The 19,775-nt window shown below is 39.2% G+C and overlaps 1 protein-coding gene across 5 annotated transcripts in view; it reads left to right on the forward strand.

The window, feature by feature from the left end:
- The window catches only part of syngap1a (synaptic Ras GTPase activating protein 1a), a 126,849-nt gene that overhangs the window by 37,363 nt on the left and 69,711 nt on the right, over positions 1-19,775 (forward strand). For 4 of the 5 annotated variants that reach the window (XM_034307383.2, XM_053236700.1, XM_053236699.1 and 1 more), the window contains exon 3: positions 6,990-7,095. In XM_034307383.2, the coding sequence (XP_034163274.2) occupies positions 6,990-7,095 (106 nt within the window). Of the gene's footprint in view, positions 1-6,989; positions 7,096-17,029; positions 18,707-19,775 lie in introns of those variants that run through there. The other variant, XM_053236701.1, reaches the window with a different exon arrangement.

Genomic DNA, 19,775 nt, shown 5'->3' on the forward strand with positions numbered 1-19,775 from the left:
ATGTTCAAAGTGTTTTATATTTCTATCTTCAGCAGCCCCCATCAGCTTGTTCACATTATAGACAAATCTCCCTGATTGATAGCATGTGCAGTTTTGTGAAAAAGGCTTAGGACTACCTGAAAAGAGTATGCTGAAAACGGTTCATTCTGATCACAACTGATTACTTACTGGAAACACACCAGATGTAATTACCATGAATATAAATAAACATTAATTTAGTAACAGTTATGGGATTTTCTTTTATGGCCTCCCTTAGTGTCTTCAACTGAGGTAGTGCTAGTGGTATCTTCTAAGCTATAAGAGGGGTGATTTTTCCTGTCCACATGGTTCCACCCAGCTTTAGATGTGTCCAGAGGTACTTTTTTTACTGCACTTAAGTACAATTTTCAAGTAGGTGTACTTTACTTGACCTTTATTCTAGACTATCTTTCAATGGACTTCTATGATCTCTATAATGCTAAGTGGTATATTCCTTACAATGACATATGATGATAGCTCAACCAGTAGTAAACCATTCAGTGTTGTTTAAGGAGCAATTGTAAAGCAGGACGTTCATCATCCATGGCCTTAGCGGACATGCTTGAGATGTGAATGTGGTGTCAACTACATTCACATCTCAAGCATATCCGCTAAGGCCGTGGATGATGAAAGTCTAAATCAGTGAGGGATGTAATCTGATACCCATCACTACAAATATGTAGCTTTAGCTACATTGTGACAGATAACTATTAGCAAACAGGCTGAATTGTTCTGTCAAAGCTACTATGGTGTTAGCTAGTTGACAAGTATAAACATCAACCTCACTTGTTTTTAAAATTCCTAAAACAGTTTCTGTTAATAGGATACAAACTGCCTGAACATTTTTACACCGTGTAACTGGGTTCCATAAAAGGAAATTTCAGGAATAAGAATACTCTCTAGTCTCTAACAGGCAGTTCCTAAGGATGAATGAATGAACACTGTATTTCTTTGAACTTCGTATCAGAACGCTTGTTTGTACCAGCATGAAAATTAAAACGTCTCGCTTGTGTGACTTTTTTGCTTTCGTCCTTCAGGATCCCAGTCCCGATGCGCACCTTTAGGCTCAGCCGAATGCCTTTTGAACCTGTCTGGCAAACATTCAAAACAACAATCCAGATCTGTTCAATGTAAATAATATATTCATGTTTGGCTACATCTCAAATCGGTAGCAGTGACGAGGTAGAGGGTCTGATAAATCTGATTTAACACAATGTGCAGTGTCTCCTCAAATTCCTCCGTGTAGATCTTAATTATGTGTGCAGTATTTTTGGGTGGGTGTTTTACTAGGCAGTCATTTTCCGAAAGACAGAGTATGATGAGTCAAAATCTGTTTATATACCTCAGCATTCACTGCTCTGTTGACTCTCATCATATCCCCTACAGCGCTGGTTGAAATTCACCCCCAGATCTGAAGAAAACTGTCACTGTGATTCAGAGAAACCTTCAGACTGGCATTAGTGTGCTTCTCATCAGTTCTTCTTTTGACATAATTGGGACTCATTGCTTCATAAGACATTCTGCCTCTGGTTGTCATGCCAGGCTTTATGGCTTTTAATGTTCTACCATTTCATATGTTTTGTCTTGCTACAAAAATAGTTTCTTGGCTGCACTTTACTCAGATGCGGAGCAAACATTTGAATGGATTTTTTTCTGTTCTTTAAGGAGATGACCTTTATGATGAAGTAAGTTTGTGGATCCTCTATGGAATTTTCTTTTCTCCGAATTCTTTATAACAGTTTAAACATTGTGTGGGTTATATCGGAGCTGTGGAGAGATCCAAAGCTGAGGAAATCTGTTCACAAGATAACCCAAGCCTGAACACTCCACAAATCTGGAGTTTCTGGAAGAGTGTGAGAAGAAAGCATTACTGAAACAAAAGCCACATGAAATCCTGTTTGGAGACTCTTCAAAAATAGGACTGGGTTCTCTGTTCTGATGAGACCAGAGTTGAAACACCAACAAAAGGCCAGATTGGGGAGATTTACTGCATTGGTTGCATAGTCTGTTGAATTCCCTGCAGAGCCATCAATAACAGTGGCAGAAAAATCATACAGCTGTATATTTGGCTAGTCATGCCACCAACACATCGTGGCCCAAAACCGTTGTCCCTGTCCTGTCCATGAACCTTGTTGTTGTGAATTTGCCAAAGCCTTTTCCACGTACTAGCGGGAGGTGTTCTGGATTTAGGCATGTGATCAGCCTGTATCACTAGTAAGGCCATTGGTCTCTCTTTCAGCATTGTTCTTGTGTTCACAAGTCTCGGAGGAAGAACGTGCTAGTCTTCACCCTCCCCGCTTGGTAACTGTCATGTGATTGGGGAGAAATAACTAATAATTGGTGAGAATTAGCAAACAAATTGGGAGAATATGGGGGCAGGATTACTGTCACCTGTCTCTCATCAGACAGGGCAGATTATAAAAGAACAAAATTGTGAATATATGTGTGCACAGTGCCCTGTGATGGACTGGTGTCCCATCCAAGATGTATTCCCACTTTGCACACACTGCTCCTTAGTTAAGCTCCAAACCATCTGACCAGGATAAAGCAGCTACTAGGGGTGTAACGATGCATCGCAATGCAAAAAATCTGACAATGTGCATCGTGGACACGCAATTCACATCATGCAAATCAGCATTCTATGAAATAGTGTAATGCAGTTGCACTGTTTGAACACCAGAGGTCCCAATCTGTGCATGATGTTATATAGAAAATGTATAGATAGCACACTGGTCACATGATCTCATTCTTTCGTGGAGAGCCTGTGAGTTTGGCACTTGTGAAGTCTGTTAGCGCGATAGCTCCAGATTGCAACAGCCAACATGCGTTATACTATATGTTATACAGTTACATGACCACATTGTAATGGTTAAAAATAGGTTTTCAGTAGCTTTCAAAAAACACTAAAGGCTGCAGAAATCGGGCATTTTGGCCGACTTTGGAGCTCTATTTCTACATGATGTTTCAGTCAATCATTTTCCCCAGGTCAGACACTTTGTTTTTTTCAGTCAAAATGTTTGGGAGAATTTATACATTTATTTTCTTTTTATTTATTATTAAATTATTATTATTAATTTATACATTTATTTTTAAGATATAGCGAGCCTGTAGTACATTTTGTTTACAATATTAAATAGCATTTTTTTTGTTTATTTTGTTTTATCCATACAAAAATGCACATTGTTTTGCATTGTTTATGATTCAGAAATAAAAAAGGAGTCTTTTGTACAAAATAATGTGAGAATCGAATCAAATTCATGAAGCCAATATCGTGAATCAAATCAAATCATGACAGGAGTGTATTGTTACACCCCTAGTGGTCACTGAAGATGAATGAATTGAATATTAGTTGTATTATTAAAGGAAACAAAGGATTACAATACTATACTCAGTGCCTTTGAATCCACTTCACCAACTACTTAATGAGATGAGATATGTCCATTTAAACTACCTCTCCATTTAAACTACTGAATTATAGAATTATAACACACACCAGATTAGGTTTTTCTACTTAGCTTTCTCAGATTCAAAGAGACTGTTTGTTTCTGATGCATGATGCATGTTTCTGATGAAAGTTTTTCTGATTGGTTAGCTTAGGCAAGCTTTAGCCAAGATTATTTCCCCATCCTGTACATTGGAATTATAAATTAGATATTGGAAAGTTATTCATACTTTGTGCTCCATATACAATATGTACAGTATATTAACCTCATTATAAAGCAATCATGGATTTAGGTGAAATTATTTTACCTGCTTACACCAGTCAATTTCCAGTCAATTTGTTTTTAATTTTGAACAGCAAAGCGAGGATAAAATGAAGTTAAACATATAATAAGTAATGCATATCTACTATTAAATGTAAGTCAGGAACCATTACAGATGGATCTCCATAGTATTTGTAAAACCTGGAACAGACCTCCATAGCCATATTGTTGACATGCTGTCAGTGTTGGACTCAGCGCAGCAATGGCTTCAAACTCATCAAAGAGATATGAACACAAAATGAGTTTTAAACTGAGGCTCTGATTCTTATACAAATCAGTCAAACTCGGAGTGCACAATGACTTGTATTGCCAGCTACAAGACACTGAGATGCCATTTTATTATACACACCTACTACCTGAAATTTGAAACTCAAGTATAATGATAATTATTTAAAAAGTCTAAATTAAATAAATAATTAGCAACGAGCAAACTATTAGGTGAGGAAAACAACAGTATATATGAGTTCAGTAAAATTCAATTCAATTTTATTTGTATAGTGCTTTTGTCACAAAGCAGCTTTAAAGAAATAAATAGATTCAAATTAAATTAAACCAAAATAAATTGTAAATATGTGAATTTATCCCTGATGCGCAAGCCGGAGGCAACGGTGGCAAGGAAAAACTCCAAAAGTTTTAGATTCTATTTTATCAGGAAATATACTATCTAATCAGAAGTCCAGTTAAATGGCTCCAATCCTGGCAAATGGCTGAGCTGTTCATGGTTAAGGGTCTTGCTCACAGGTCCATCAGTGGCAGTCTGGTGATCTCAACTCAAAACCTTCCTTGCACAACCTTAGCCCCTGTTCCATGACTATCAAATGATGTTGCCAAATGATGAAAACGTTCCACTTTGGAGCTCCTGATTTAAATAAAGTTTGTATGCTAAACTGCTTTATTAATGTGAAATAACAAAGCACACAACAACAATAAGCCACATTTAGCTGCATATGGAATGTGTTCCTGTGAAAATGGCGATCTTAAATTTTCTAAATAACTAAAATGTATTATTTAGACATAGACAATTAGAAATTTAATTGCGGTTCATTAGTTTAATTGCAGTGTAAACATGTCGATTTTGATATTTAGATCTTTCAATTACAATCTGGAGCTATTTTATGTGGCAAAAAAACAAAGAATGGCGTATATACCTATCTTGTCTTGCCAGTTTATTGGGATCGAGTGCCAAACAAACTGCCAGCTCAGGGACAGATTTACTGAGGTTCCAAGTAACGAGCACTAATTTGCATGTGCAATGGGGTAAATCGTGCACGCAACTAGTGGGCGCATTGTGGGCGATTTTCAAAGAATAATTGGGCAGTTCTGCATTTCTCATCTGCAATTTCTTATCCCTTTCCTGTAAAAAACATAATAAACAGAATGTTAAAAAAAAACAGGGTATTGTGTCAATGACATCACATGTAAAGAAGGGGAAGGAAACAATATGTAAATTTGGTTTTTGCATTGCTAATTGTTCTGGATAGCTGCAGTGAGTCAGAGACCTCCAGAAGAATAAAGCGAGACTAAAACTTACCGCATGCACATATTGTAAGTCCAGTCTAGTAGAAATCACAGTACTAAATTAATCTATTTGCATAGACATCACCCTGTATTTGCCCCAAATTGCATATTCATTGAGGCAAACAGCTTGCATGTCGAGATTGTACATGTTTTTATATACAGAAAAATCGGGGTCTCAGGGTATATTTAAATGACTACCATGTTATCTAGCACCAGCAACCACTATATTCACTGAAGCTGAGTTTCAGCAACCAGTACAGCAGCCGCAGCAGTCTGTAATATATGCTGAATTCAGCTGAGCACTGAATTAAGAACGCAGTGTATGCAATATGTAGGTATAATTTGCAGACTTATTGTTTCTGCAGTTTGCTATATGATGTATGATATTGAGTGTTAGACTGTTAGTTGCTGTATAATGTTGTTGAACCCTAATGCTCCCTTTTATACTGACCGATGCATTGTATTCAGCTGGGTGTTTTAATGTCTTAAATTTTACATTCTGACTGTGTGTGTGTGTGTGTGTGTGTGTGTGTGCACACGAAGGAGTTGTAGGAGAGGATGAAACAGCATTTTGTTATATAATCCTGTATTGCATCATGACAATTAAGACTTGGAGGAATAGTCAGTGTTTCTAACAGTGGAATGTGCTTGGTCGTGCTAGAGCATTGAAAGTTTGCCTTATTTACCATCAGAGCCTGAAACCTGAAGCTGTCATTGTGTCTGAATCTTGTTTAAGAGAGAAGTGGGCGATATGCAATTAATAGTCATAAATCTTCTAGTCTAGGAGTATTTCACTGAAGATCCAGTGACATAACATAACATTCCATCCTCATAAAGTTCTAGATACGCAACATATGTAACTATACATCTTATTTGGATCTCCCTAGACCAATGTTAATACCAGGTGTGAATATAAAATTAGGATCCAGTACTCATCCATGTGACTAATTGGTACGACCATGTTCACACAAATGTCACATCATATTAAAGTAACTGTAATTACTACCTTCTGACCTGGAAGAACATCAGACCAAACTCAGAAGTCAGACACCTGGCATGGCTTTCATTATGACTTCCAGCATGAACATGCAAAAATAAATAAATAAATAAATTTAAAAAATCAAAAATAAATAAAAATCAGGAAATAGTCATCCACCGTGGCCCTGCCCCGGATAAAGCGCCTACTGAAGAAGAGTAAATGAATGAACGTGAGTTCTTTTAAGGATTATAGACTGATATGGTAGAATTTAACATGAACACAGCAATTAGAGCATTATCCAAGCTAATGATCCTAGCCTCAGCTGCTGTTTCTGCCTTGCTAACAAAATGTAAACGCTTTCAAACATAAATAGTGCTAAGTTTTACATCCCCCCAGAATTCTTCCACATAATGCAAGTGCGGAAACAGTGCAGACACACCCTGTGCAGACATGCTCACATCCCCAAAACAGTGCATAGAACGTCTGAGAGAAGTAAGACATAATACTGGAGAAATGTGTTTAGAATAACACTAAAATTTTAATATCTTAAAATCTCTAATGCAAATTGTCTGTAATGCAGAAAATGTGATAAATGGATTGAACGCTTGATCACATGTTTATTCGACTACATGACTGTGCTCCATGGAGCTGATTTGTGTGTGTGTGTGTGTGTGTGTGTGTGTGTGTGTGTGTGTGCTGCGTTTGCCCAGGTTCATCCTCTTCTTATGAGCGAACGGCGCCCTGTGTCTCACCGCACCAAGCTGCTCCGCAGGACCGTCTCCGTACCTGCCGATAGCAGACCCCACCCCGAATCAGGTACATACACACGTACAAAAATGCCCACACCAACGCAATACCACCCTCTCACTTTCTCACATATAGTATACATCACACATAATAAATATACACACAAACCTCTCACATTCACCCACTTACTCACATACACACCTATACTCACATACAAACCTCGTATAATGACATAGTATCACTTTCTCACTTTCTTAAACACTTAAACAGATGCATCACCCACACACACACACACATACACACATACACACACCTCTGCTAAAGGAAGGCTTTGGGGAAAAATCAAACATATACAAATTTTGCTTGCTTCCTTACACATCTCTCACATACACACACATACACATGCATTTTTCATTAACAGTGTGTTACCACATACTAACTTACACAGATACATACTTTCATTTGAAGATGAAGTGAAGGAGTGATATCTTACACATTATCACTTGCTCATATAGTCTGAAATGGTTCTCAAACCCCTCCTAATACACTGTCATAATCGAAACTCCCTTCCTGATATGTTGTGTCATAATTAAGGCCCATTACATCATAACTCTTCCTAAACCCTTCCTAATACATTGTGATAATCAAAGGCATTATATCATAACAAAAAAAAACTCCCAATACAAAAACAGAGCCCGCTGCATCACAAAAACACTAATGACATCATAACTCAAACCCCTTCAATATATTGCATCATAACCGAAAACCCCTTGCATTAAATAATATTATAACCGAAACCCTTCCCAATATTCAAGAACCAAAACCATACAAATATGGTTATCCAAATATCAAATCCTTTCACAATACATTATGTCATAACAAAACCCCTCCCAATTCATTGCATCATAAGTAAAACCCTTACTAATACATTGTCATTGTCAAGCCCTTCACAATTCATTATATCATAACTCCTCCCATTAAACTCCTCCCATTAAATTAATTTTATAACCCAAATCTCTTGCAATACATAGTCATAAACAAAAACTTTCCCAATTTATTGTCAATATCCAATATCCTTGCTAATACATTGTGTCATTACCACAACTCATTTCAGTTCATAATTATCAAAACTCCTTCTAATACATTGCCTCATAAACCTTTTCAAACCTGTACATTGTGCCAAAACAAAAGCCTCCCAAAAGTATTAAACACTCACATGTCAGTAATCATGGCTATGATTAGAATTCTCTGGATCACGATACAATCCAGATACAAGGTGATTGGATGCAAATAGGGTCAATGTTGGGATTTACAGTTGGCAGAACACAAGCTTAGAATACAATTGACATTATCATGAACTGTTCTCAAACAGAAAGTGCTGTGCTGTTCATGAACTGCTCATAAGCAGAAGCTACTATGGTGTTCATGAACACAAACAAGAGCTGCTGTGCTGTTCCTGACCTGTTCATAAATAAAGCTGCTACAGTGTTTATGAACTGTTCACAAACAGCAGGTATTTCAAAGTTTAATAACTGTTCACAAAGAGAAACTGCTTTGCTCTACACAAACTGTTCACAAAGAAAAGTTGATGTACTGTTTATGATTTGTTCACATTAACAAAAAGTTGTGTTTTTGAACTGGCAGTAGAAGCTGCTGTAGTTTCTATGACCTGTTCACAATGAGAAGGTTCTGCACTATGCATGAACTGTTCACCAGCAGAAGCTGTTGTACTGCTTATGAACTGTTCGCAAATAGAAGCTGCTATACTGTTCACAAACTGTTCACAAACAAAAATTACTGTACTATTTGTGAACTGTTCACAAAAAGAAGCTGCTATACTGTTCATGAAAAGTTCCCCACTGTTCACGAACTGTTCACAAACAAAAATTACTGTACTATTTGTGAACTGTTCACAAAAAGAAGCTGATCAGGGTCCCCGCTGTTCATGAACTGTTCACAAACAAAAATGACTGTGCTCTTTGTGAACTGTTCACAAAAAGAAGCTGATCAGGGTCCCCGCTGTTCATGAACTGTTCACAAAAAGAAGCTTCTATACTGTTCACAAACTGTTCACAAACAAAAATGACTGTACTCTTTGTGAACTGTTCACAAAAAGAAGCTGATCAGGGTCCCCGCTGTTCATGAACTGTTCACAAACAAAAATGACTGTACTCTTTGTGAACTGTTCACAAAAAGAAGCTGCTACACTGTTCATGAACTGTTCACAGACAGAAGCGGATCCTTTTTCTATGTTGTGGTGTTACAGAGTATTTCTGGTGGAGGAGGAGCTTTGGTGCAAGTGTATTTTGAAAGTACAAAAACATACAGCAAGAAAGCAAGTTGATAGAAATTATATACCACTCGACCTCCACAACTAACCAATACATATTTCAAATACATGTATCTGAACAACTGTCTATCCCTGATCCTTAATAAATTACTCAGTGCAAGCTACTTATGACAAACTATCTATTTTCTAGGGAAAATGATGTTCCGTGTTAATTAATAACATTTTTGACTGTGTTTGCAGAGAAAAAGATGTTTCTTTTGTTTGTTTGTATTGTCTAAACGAAATGATGGGCCAGGCAGCATGCATATCATTGTTATGAGCCAAAGCTGGCCAGTGGAGAGGAGACATAATTATCACTCATGCATTACAGGCTTTTAATTCATTAGTCCTTCACAGCTTGTTTGCCGTTTGCAGTTACATCCATTTCCCCAAATGACACCAGAGATTCACCTAACATAAACACAAATCATTATCTGCTATACAAAGGCTTCTGGGCCTGATCTGATTCACTATCATCAAAACGATAAAATAAGGTGTTTTGACAAACATCAAGGTCTGCCACTAAGTCGCCATTATGTTTTGTCAGCATGTCCACTGTCAAACCTTAGGTGATGTATCTGGCATGCTTTTTTTCTCCCTGATGATTGCTACTGGACTGTTTTCATTTCAAAATAACACAGGAGGGCTCACCTGTTCTCCCAGCCGTGTTATAGTTATGGTTGCTTTTTTATAAAGCCTAGTGGGGGACGTGTAATCATTATTTTGTTTCTCGATGTGTGAACTGTTTTTTTTTACTGGTCCATTGAAAGGCAGTGTTTTTATTAATTTTATAGATATTTTTATGTGGAAGTATTACTTCAGGTCCTAATAATATTTCAGTATGAAAACATTATTCTAGTGCCTAAATTAAAAAAAGGGCATTATTTATCAAGACGGATATGTACAAATTTATTCGTAAATTGTTCGCAAGAACATTTACACCTTTAGTGGTCATAAAAATGCTGTTAGTTGGCAAAAATGTGTGTATCCTATGATAGCTCCTGAGTAAACATATGTATAAGGAGATTCCCTGATGTCAACCGTCAGCTGATCAGCTTCATGTAATTGTCGGTGAGTTACTGTGATTTTTATATACGTTGTCAAGTTTAAGTCACTTATTTATTTCAGCTACACATACTAATGGAAATTTAGTGAAACTCAAAAACAAATAACTGAAGACAAATAAGACTAGCTAATCAATTCCAAAAAAATAATAATAATAATGGCACCCCATAAAAGGACAAAGCGTTAGTGTGTGTCTGTGGTAACTGACACGCTGCAGTGGCTGAGCTGCATTACTGGATGATTTAGTGTATGCCACATTTAGCAGGTGTTCTTTCACCACTTAGTCATCATTTTGTCATTTCCAGTTTTCTGTGAGCTTTGCCTTTTCCTGAGTATTGTAAATGACACTAAATATAAATCAGCTGTGCCATAAATACAGAAATGGTAATTTATGGCCGATTGGCCTTTATCAACTTATGCACAGGAGTATGACGAATATCAGCATTACTGAAACTTTTGTAAATCTGATGGGAATTTTTTGTTTGATTTGGCCTTTGGAAAAATTTACACACAACTTTACTAAAAGATTGATAATTCATCATGCAAACCAGGATCTCAGAAACCAAAGGACGGTAGCAGAGTTCCAATACCAGAATATCAATAACAATAACCAAGGCTTGGCACATCAGGAACAAAGAACACTGAACAATACTTCTCACTGAGGGTTTGTTTGGTGTGTGCTTTCATCATAGTGAAAGGTGACTGAGTCCAGGTGTGTGTAATCAGGTGACTGGACAGTGAGTGTGTGTGCTGGCAGCTGGAGTCCAAGGCTGTGTTGGGAAATGGAGTTCAAGGCAGCCATGTTTGTAGGCAGTGGGGCCGCCGGGGAGTCGGTGTCCCTCACTGATTCCGGCATATACATGACTTAAATAGGCAGTTTGTGTCCATTTCACTAATGAGTTTATGAAGTGTGATTCCTCTAACTTTTACTTTATTACATTATTTACAGTAATTTCTGACTTGTTTTGCTCTTGTGAACATCCAAACTCATAGCACTGGTTGTAATTTTAAGCAAATCTGATTCCTGTGAGGCGAATTGTGATGAAAATATGGACATGTTGTCTTTACCAACTCTCTCCACTCTCTCTACTGATGCCTTGTTAGTTGCCTTTTAATAAAAAGGAACAGAGCTGCGCAACTGGAGGTGGTGCTAATTTCTGGGCTGGAAATTTGTGTATATATGTGTGTTTATATCTGTGTATATATGTATGAACAGGAGTCGTAATTGAAGAAACCAATCCAATGCATTGCACAGCAGTATTGTAAGTTAATGTGTGTGTGGGTTTTTAAGATATATGGGAATTATGTGATAGCTACAAGTTTACAAACACTTTGAAAAAATGATAAACTGCACCTTTAATAATGGTGTCAGATTCTCCACAGACGCTGGTGTTTAAAATGTACAGCATGTGCGTCATTACAGATTAATAGGTACAGTGGTCATGATGACCAATTCAACAGTGTGGTGTAAAAACCATTTGCGCTTCTTCTACTTATTTTATATGTGTGTGTGTGTGTATGTGTGTGTGTACGTGTGTTCCACTCTCGAAGTGTTGTCCAGCTTAGTCAGAGGTTGCTTCTGTTTTTGGGGCTTAATTATCATAACACTTGAATCTACGTTTACAGTCGCAGACCTCCAAGATGTGGTGGTACTAGAGCAAATGAATAAATTAGCATGTATTATTGTCTGAGGGCCGTTTGAAGAGTCAGGCCAAAAGAGGAGAGTCAAAGCCAAGGTCAGATCTGGAGAGAGCAGTGGGACTGCGAGGCTGCAGCAGGGACTGCGTCCATGGACTCACATAGCAGCTGATGAGAAAGACCTGCAGTACTGCATATACATGCTAACACACACACACACACACACACACTTGGAGATATTTGGGATAGAGTGGCTATGCTATAGAGGCAAAATGAGGAGCAGAAAAGACAGAAAGATAGAGATGGAAATGTAAGTGTTTTAATGGTACAGAATGAAGGTATTTAAAAACAGGAGGGGAGGAGAAGCGAACAGCTCCGAGGTCACTGCTCATCTACGCTTCAGCGGTAACCATGGCAATAATTACAGACTATTGTAGCAATGCTGTAAGCAGAGGCAGCAGGGTCAGGGAGGGAGAGAGAGAGAGAGAGAGAGAGAGAGAGAGAGAGAGAGAAGGTAGAATAGACAAGGAGAAAACAAGAAAGAGGCAGAAGGAGGGAATGGTAGAGAGATAGAAAGTGTGGGAGAGAAACATGGAGAAAGGGATGGACAGAGGAAGAGAGCGAGAGAGCACAAGAGAAGGAGGATAATATAGAGAGGAGAAAAAGTGAAAGAGAGAAAGAAAGAAACAAGATAGAGCAAGATAACTAGAGAGAGAGAGAGAAACAAGGAGAGCTAGGGATAAAGAAGGAGGAAGAGATAAATAAGGTAGATAGAAGGGAGAAGGAGAAAGCAAAAAAAGAGACAGAAGGAAAAAGAGAGTGGGAGAGAGGTATTGAGAAAGAAGGGATGGAGCGAGATCTATCTATCTATCTATCTATCTATCTATCTATCTATTTTTCCTCCCTTATTCCCCTTTCTTCCCTTCCTTATTTCTCTCTCTACTCCTCTCACTCTGTTTTCTTATTAATTTCATAATTTTTTTTTAGCCTTCCTATTTTCTCTGTCTATATTATCCTCTTTCTCTCCCTCTGTCTTTTTCTGTCTCGTTCTCTCTCCCTTTGTTTGTGTTTCCCTTTTTCCATTTGTCTTTCCGTCTCTATATTACCCTTTCTCTACTTATGTATAGTGAGAAAGAGGGAGAGAGAGAGAGGAAAGGAAAGAGAAACAAGGGGAGCTAGAAATAAAGAGAGAGAAGGGGAGGGAAAAAGAGAAAGAGGGTAAATAGAGAAGGAGAAAACAAGATAGAGACTTAGAGAGAGAGAGAGAGAGAGAAAGCAAGAGAAAAGAGAAATAGATAGATAGGTATCAACTATCTAAATATCTATCTATCTATCTATTTATCTATCCATTCTCCATCTCTCCCCTCGTTTTACCCCCTACTTCATGTTCATTCCTTCTGTGGTTGTACTCTTCAGGCTGCAGGCTTGCGTTGTCATGGAAACAGGAAGTCTTGGTCCTGTCCCCTCCTGCGTGTGCAGTTTGGATGCTTCCTCCGGCTGCTCTGGGCATCCTCTGGATCGTACCAATGCACTACAAATAGGGGGATTTGTCAGGATAATAATGCCTGCCTTAATGTAGTGCTAAGTAGGGGAGCTGTAGTGTCGCTGGCAGCGCTGTGAGCCGGAGTGTGAGCGCTGTGAAGCCGTATGGATTGTACCTGTGTGATTTTTATTACTGATAACATCACTGTGTGCTTCTAAAACAGGCCTGTTTGTCCTTGGCAAAGTGAATAAGAAGTGTGTGTGTGTTTGTTTGTGCAGTTTGTTTCCTCTTCACATAGGTTTTAATAAGCACCAGCGTCAGCTTTGGCATAACGTGGGTGGGTTAGAAGTCAACTCCACTTTGCTTTTGTTCACTTCCATCTTATTTCAGCCTGAAACCCTGCTGATTAAATGAAGTCCAGCCGTGTAGTAATTGCATGGAAATGGGAGTGACCCCTGATTTAGAACAAGAAGCATGAGTTCAGCTGTTTATAAAGACCAATCACACATATTTACAAAAGAGAAATGAGTGTATTAATAGTGTGTGTGTGTGTGTGTGTGAGAGAGAGAGAGAGAGAGAGAGAGAGAGAGAGAGCACCAACTAACAGTGGCATAGTCAAATATTAATTTCTGGAAGGGAGGATTTGGACAAGCGTTGAATACAACAAGCCTTCGTAGGTCAGTTTTCACTGCCTCTTCATCATTCAGCATGTCTTGGTTCTTCAAAGCACATTCTTGATTTAGAAATAGCATTTGTATGGGAGTTATTTATTTATTTATTTATTTGTGCCTTTATTGTACAAACCACTTTTAGCTGACTATTAGATTTCGAACTGAATTACTTTCACAGGAAAGCAGAGTTAAAAGAAAGCATGAAAGCTCAAAAAAAAGGCCAAAACTAACTAACAGAATGACTAAAAACCATGTACAGGGTGTCAGCTTCATAGCAGAAAAATAAAAACAGCAAAACAAAAGCTTTTATTTGAAGAACTTGCTCAAAATGTCCATCATTTTTCTCAGTGCACAAATTCCTATGAGTACAATTATTTGGATTCATTCTTCTTTGTCAGCTACATCATGGTCTAAAAAAAGATAACCTGTAAATGCTGGACTTGTAGGACATCCTGTACACTGCTTTCAAAGTCTAACATCAGGACTAGCTTTGCAAAATCTATAGCAATAGTCGTGTCAATTCTCAGGTACATTTACACGGTAACATCGTTAACATAGCTAATGTTCAGAATAGAGTCGAGAGGTGCATAAGAGAGGAGAACACTCTGCATGGCAGCTTTTAAAATATGCATATAGGTAAGCGAATATGTAAATAAATAAGTAAATAAATAAATTCATGATTGAAGTCCAACATGAGGCATGCAGAGTCTTAAAATAAAAATAACAAGTCAGATTTTATTCCAAGACAGAAGAGGAGCTCTAAGTGAACATTATACAGAGAATTTCTTCTGAAAAGTTTCTAGAGAAGTTACAGAGAAACAGTTATAGAGAGATGAACAGAGGAAAAGAGAAGAGAGAAAGCATTCCTTTGTGATTACAAGTGATTGTAGTTATTATACAGGGCTAAACAGAGCAAGATCATTGGATTAGATACATTAATATATATTAATTAGCATTTAATGATTAGTACAGCCTGTAACACCATGTTGAATATTCATAAAATCATCATCTGTCCCCAATCCATGGGCATGACGATGATGATGATGATGATGATGATGATGAGGCGTGAGGAAGAAGAACACTGGTTCAAACCAGAGCTGTTAATAGCTTTACGTTAGACCTCTGTGTTTGGGTTTAAAAGAGCCAGATGTTTTTGAGAAAGGAGCCATGTGCTATGAAGACCTTGAATTGCTCCCCATCCTTATCATACAAGCCTCACAGCAATGCAAAAAAAAAAAAAAAAAAACGAGGTTCACTTAAATTCAAAGCAAACACGAGTTCATGAATAAACTACTTCAGCTGCTGACTAACCAGAGACGTCCAAGAATGTTCAGTACTGTGGCAGCTTGGCCTGATTTAAGACATTATTGGTCCATTTCAGGTCTTATAGACTTACAGATCCCTGGATATCATTCGTTTTTAGGTCCATAATAGGCTCAATATCTTCTGTACGACCACAATAATACGTCTCCCTCAAAAAGACGTACTAAATCTGGTTGAAGTCTGGATGTCTAGAACGTATTTTTATTGTGTTTTGAATGTCTGAATGCTTACTGACATTTTGGGATCTCTAGAGGTTTGCAGCTTTCATTATTAACTGCTCAGCACTTGCATGTGCTATTGGACTGATCATAAATATCCTACCTAAAAATTGCACATTAACATCAAACGTGAAACGATTTGAAACCTGAGTTTCCAGCTTGTCTCTAATGTTGTCTTCACATGCTTGTCAGTTGGTCCTATTTCTTGCTCACACAGTCATCTAGCCAGATCCATTTTGGGATCTATCTAACATTTCTCCCTTTCGTCCTAATATTTAAGTTTGTTACTCATCACACTGTTGATGATCCCAGTAAAATCTTGGCTGAATACTATAACAGACTGTGTGATAATGTGTTCTCCTTGAACAGATTATACAATGAAGATCCTCTAATGATAGACCTGCGATTAAAGGAAATGACTAAGTTCTGCTTACGTCATCAGTCAGCCTGATCCGGAAAATGGGCTCGCGTTAACACAGACATTCTTCGGTGAGAACTTGAGGTAATCAGGATTTTTTTCGGGTTAGGTTTCACCAAAGCCACTACGGTATTTGTAGCTGTCCTGTGAGTTTTGTCTTGTGTGCTGTCCTCCGATCGGTGGCTTGTAGCAGCACTCACACTGAGATTTTAATCACAATATTTGGTCACTAAATGGCTGTGAGCTTACAGCCAAAGAATTCTAGAACGATGTGCAATTTTTGTCCACGGCAGCAAAATCGAGCTGCAAAAACAAACAATGTAAAACCGACTCAAGTCAGCATCTATGTGAAGGAATAAAGGTTTATCCGCCATTTTCTGCCAAAACCCTCATTGCCTCTGAGATGATGAAATGGTGAAGGTTGTTAAATTGGTATCAAAATGATGTCCAAAGCACCCTGTCTATGGTGTAACCCGCCTTGTGGCCCGAGTTCCCTGGGGTGGGCTCCAGGCTCCTCTCCTCCCCGCGACCCTGTGTAGGATAAGCGGGAGGATGGATGGATGGATGGATGCATTAGGTCCAAAGCTTCGAGAAATAAATAAATTGATAACTTATGATGTCCATGTTTATGCTGTAGGTGGTGAACTTGTGTTTGAAATGATTCCAACAGCACATGAAGGTATCATGATGGAGAAAAGGAAACTTTCACTGGTTGATGGATGGTGATTTTTTTTAATTTATTTTTTTAAATTTGCTTTTCCTATTCCTCCATTGGTTGCATTATGCGGGCTGTTAGGAAGATAAACTAGCTCTGGCTTGTTAACTCGCTTGCACTTGAACACAACAATCACAACACATTAGTGTGAAGTGTTGCAGCTCTGTGATGGAGAGATTCCTGTAGTTGTGGATGCAGTTAAACAGTTCTGTGTGTGTGTGTGTTGTAGTGGGAGGGGATTCCTCATCCCCCCCCCTTCCTCCCTCTCAGAATTAAACTCGGAAAAGACGACGGCTTTAACACGCGCGCTCGTGTTTCCAAGCCGCACCTCTGGAGCCGCGCGAGCGCAGCCGCCGCCGCTGCCGCCGCTGCTGCTGTGCGTGTGGCTCCACGCGCGCGCGCGCCCCTTCTCGTACCCGTCACGCGGTGGAGGTGATGACGTGCCGGCGGTGCGCCCACCCACGCGCCGACGTATTTTCGACGCGAGATCTCGCGGATTTGATCGCGACGGACGTTCGGCGAAGCTGTGCGCTGTCGGTGCGCGTCGGAGGCTGAGGACGCTGCGGACGCTGCGGCGCGCATCTCTCGATAAACAGCGAGGAGGATGCTGCAGTCGGCACGCGGCTCTGCCCAGGGGACGCGCGCGCCTCTTCTTCCTCGCCCCGGTTCTTCAATTGCTTTCGATTCAGCCGCGCGCCTTTCCAAAAACTGAGCATGCATTTCTTTCCAAACCGGTATCCGCAAAAACAACCGCTGCAGGATGTGCACCGCGCGCTGCGCACCGAATCCTGTTCCGTGCGTGTGGAGTGACTGAGACAAAAATCTGTAATATGAAAGTCAAACACATGACCAACATCCTGACATTTCAGTTCTAGATTTTATTTATCTAGATTGCATATTTTGAACGTTTATAATCGGATACAAAAACAGCAAAAAGGAGCTAAAAAAAAAAAAAAAAAGATGATAGCGTTCAGCTTGCCATCGATACAGCACCAGGAGCCGAAAAGAGAAAGAAAAGTCACGGATGCGCGAGCCGGAGGAGGGAGGTGTGTGTATCTGTGTGTAATATCAGTGATTGGACCTGCAGCCGGAGCAGGGACGGAGGAAGGACAGAAAGACAGCTCCGCCTGAGAGACCTTAACATCAGCATGGATTGCACTGCAGCGGAGGACTGCTGTTCATTCTTATGCAGTTAATTTCTTTTTCTGAGGTCGTCTTCATTTAAAATGACAGTGTTTAAATGCTGCATGAAATATTTACGCTTTGCTAATAGCAGATGAGAGCAAGGCTGCTGAATTGAATGAATAATTTATTAACTGCACTCACTTATTTTAATTGCTTATTATACTAGAACACAAGCACAGTATAAACCAGTGAACTCCACCAGCTAGGCCTTCTCCAGAACAACTACCTAAATTACCTCTCCACTTCACACTTGCGGCATTCAGATCATGACATATTAAGTGTATTCAGAAAGAATCTCTCTGAAAGGGCATTAAGGCTGTACAGTGAAGATCCAGCTGGACATTTATGATGCCGAACCCCATAAGGCCGTGCTGACTTTGGTGTGGACTGTGTGGGTTTGGGACAGGCTCAGCACCGCTGTCTTACCTGACCTGCGTAAAAGATTCCTAGAACTGAGGGAAAGCAGTGATGGATGTCTTAAAAGGGGAGACAGTCTGGAAAGACTCATTCACGCCTTGCTGAACTGCCACTTTGTAGACTTTTCTCTCTGAGCTCCACAGACTTGCACTCAGAAACAGAGAGAGACAGACTAAGCTAAGAGAAGGCCTGCAAGCCTGAAGCCTCTTCTTTCTTTGGTAAGCCACCAGTGCAATGTACTGGATTAATATTCAGAGTGAAACAGTTCTACAGCACAGCAGATTTTGGGAAGGGCGTGGAAAAGGTGTACATGTCTGTCACTGTATTACAGAATGTTGGCACTGTATATGGTACAGTTATGCTGGAACTAGCTGCTTTCACGAGACCCTGTGGGTGGAAGCCGAAAATCATCTGTGAGGATTTCATGATGATTGAGCTGAATTTCCAGAATGAATATAGCTAGAGTTCTAGAATCCATTTATATAGACTTCCAGAATCAATCCAGCTAGATCTCCAGGATAATTCCTGCTTGTGTTATATAATCAATCCAGCTAGAGTTCTAGAATCAATCCAGCTAGAGTTCTAGAATCAATCCATCTAGATTTCCAGAGTCAGTCCAGCTAGAGTTCTAGAATCAATTCAGCTAGAGTTCTAGAATCAATCAAGCTGGAGTACTGGAATAAATCAAGATAGCTTTCTAGAATCAGTCCAGCTCAGGTTCTAGAATCAATCAAGCTAGAGTTCCAGAATCAATCAAGCTGGAGTACTGGAATAAATCAAGATGGTGTTCTAGAATCAATCCGGCTAGGGTTCTAGAATCAATCCAGCTTGAGTTCTAGAATCAGTCCAGCTCACGTTCTAGAATCAATCTAGTTAGAGTTCTCGAATCAATAATGCTGAGCTAGAATCAATCTAGAAAGAGTTTCAGAATCAGTTCTGCTAGAGTTCTAGAATCAATCCACCTAGATTTCCAGAATCAGTCCAGTTTGAGTTCTAGAATCAATCCAGTTATGGTTCCAGAATCAATTCTTCTATAGTTCTAGGGTCAATCAATCTGGAGTAATGGAATTAAACAACTGGGGTCCAGAATCAATCCAGCTAGAGTTCTGTCGTCAGTCTCATCTGGAGTGCTAGAACTTATCCGGTTGGTCTTCTAGAATCAGTTTAACTGAAGGTCCAGAATTAGGTGCCTTATCCATTCATCTGGAGATCCACCTGGAGTTCTAGGATCAACTTAACTGGAGTGCTGGATTCAGTTAAAGCTGCATCTCTACAATACTGCCTAGA

The sequence above is a fragment of the Pangasianodon hypophthalmus genome, chromosome 9 (genome assembly GCF_027358585.1).
Source record: "Pangasianodon hypophthalmus isolate fPanHyp1 chromosome 9, fPanHyp1.pri, whole genome shotgun sequence".
NCBI lineage: Eukaryota > Metazoa > Chordata > Actinopteri > Siluriformes > Pangasiidae > Pangasianodon > Pangasianodon hypophthalmus.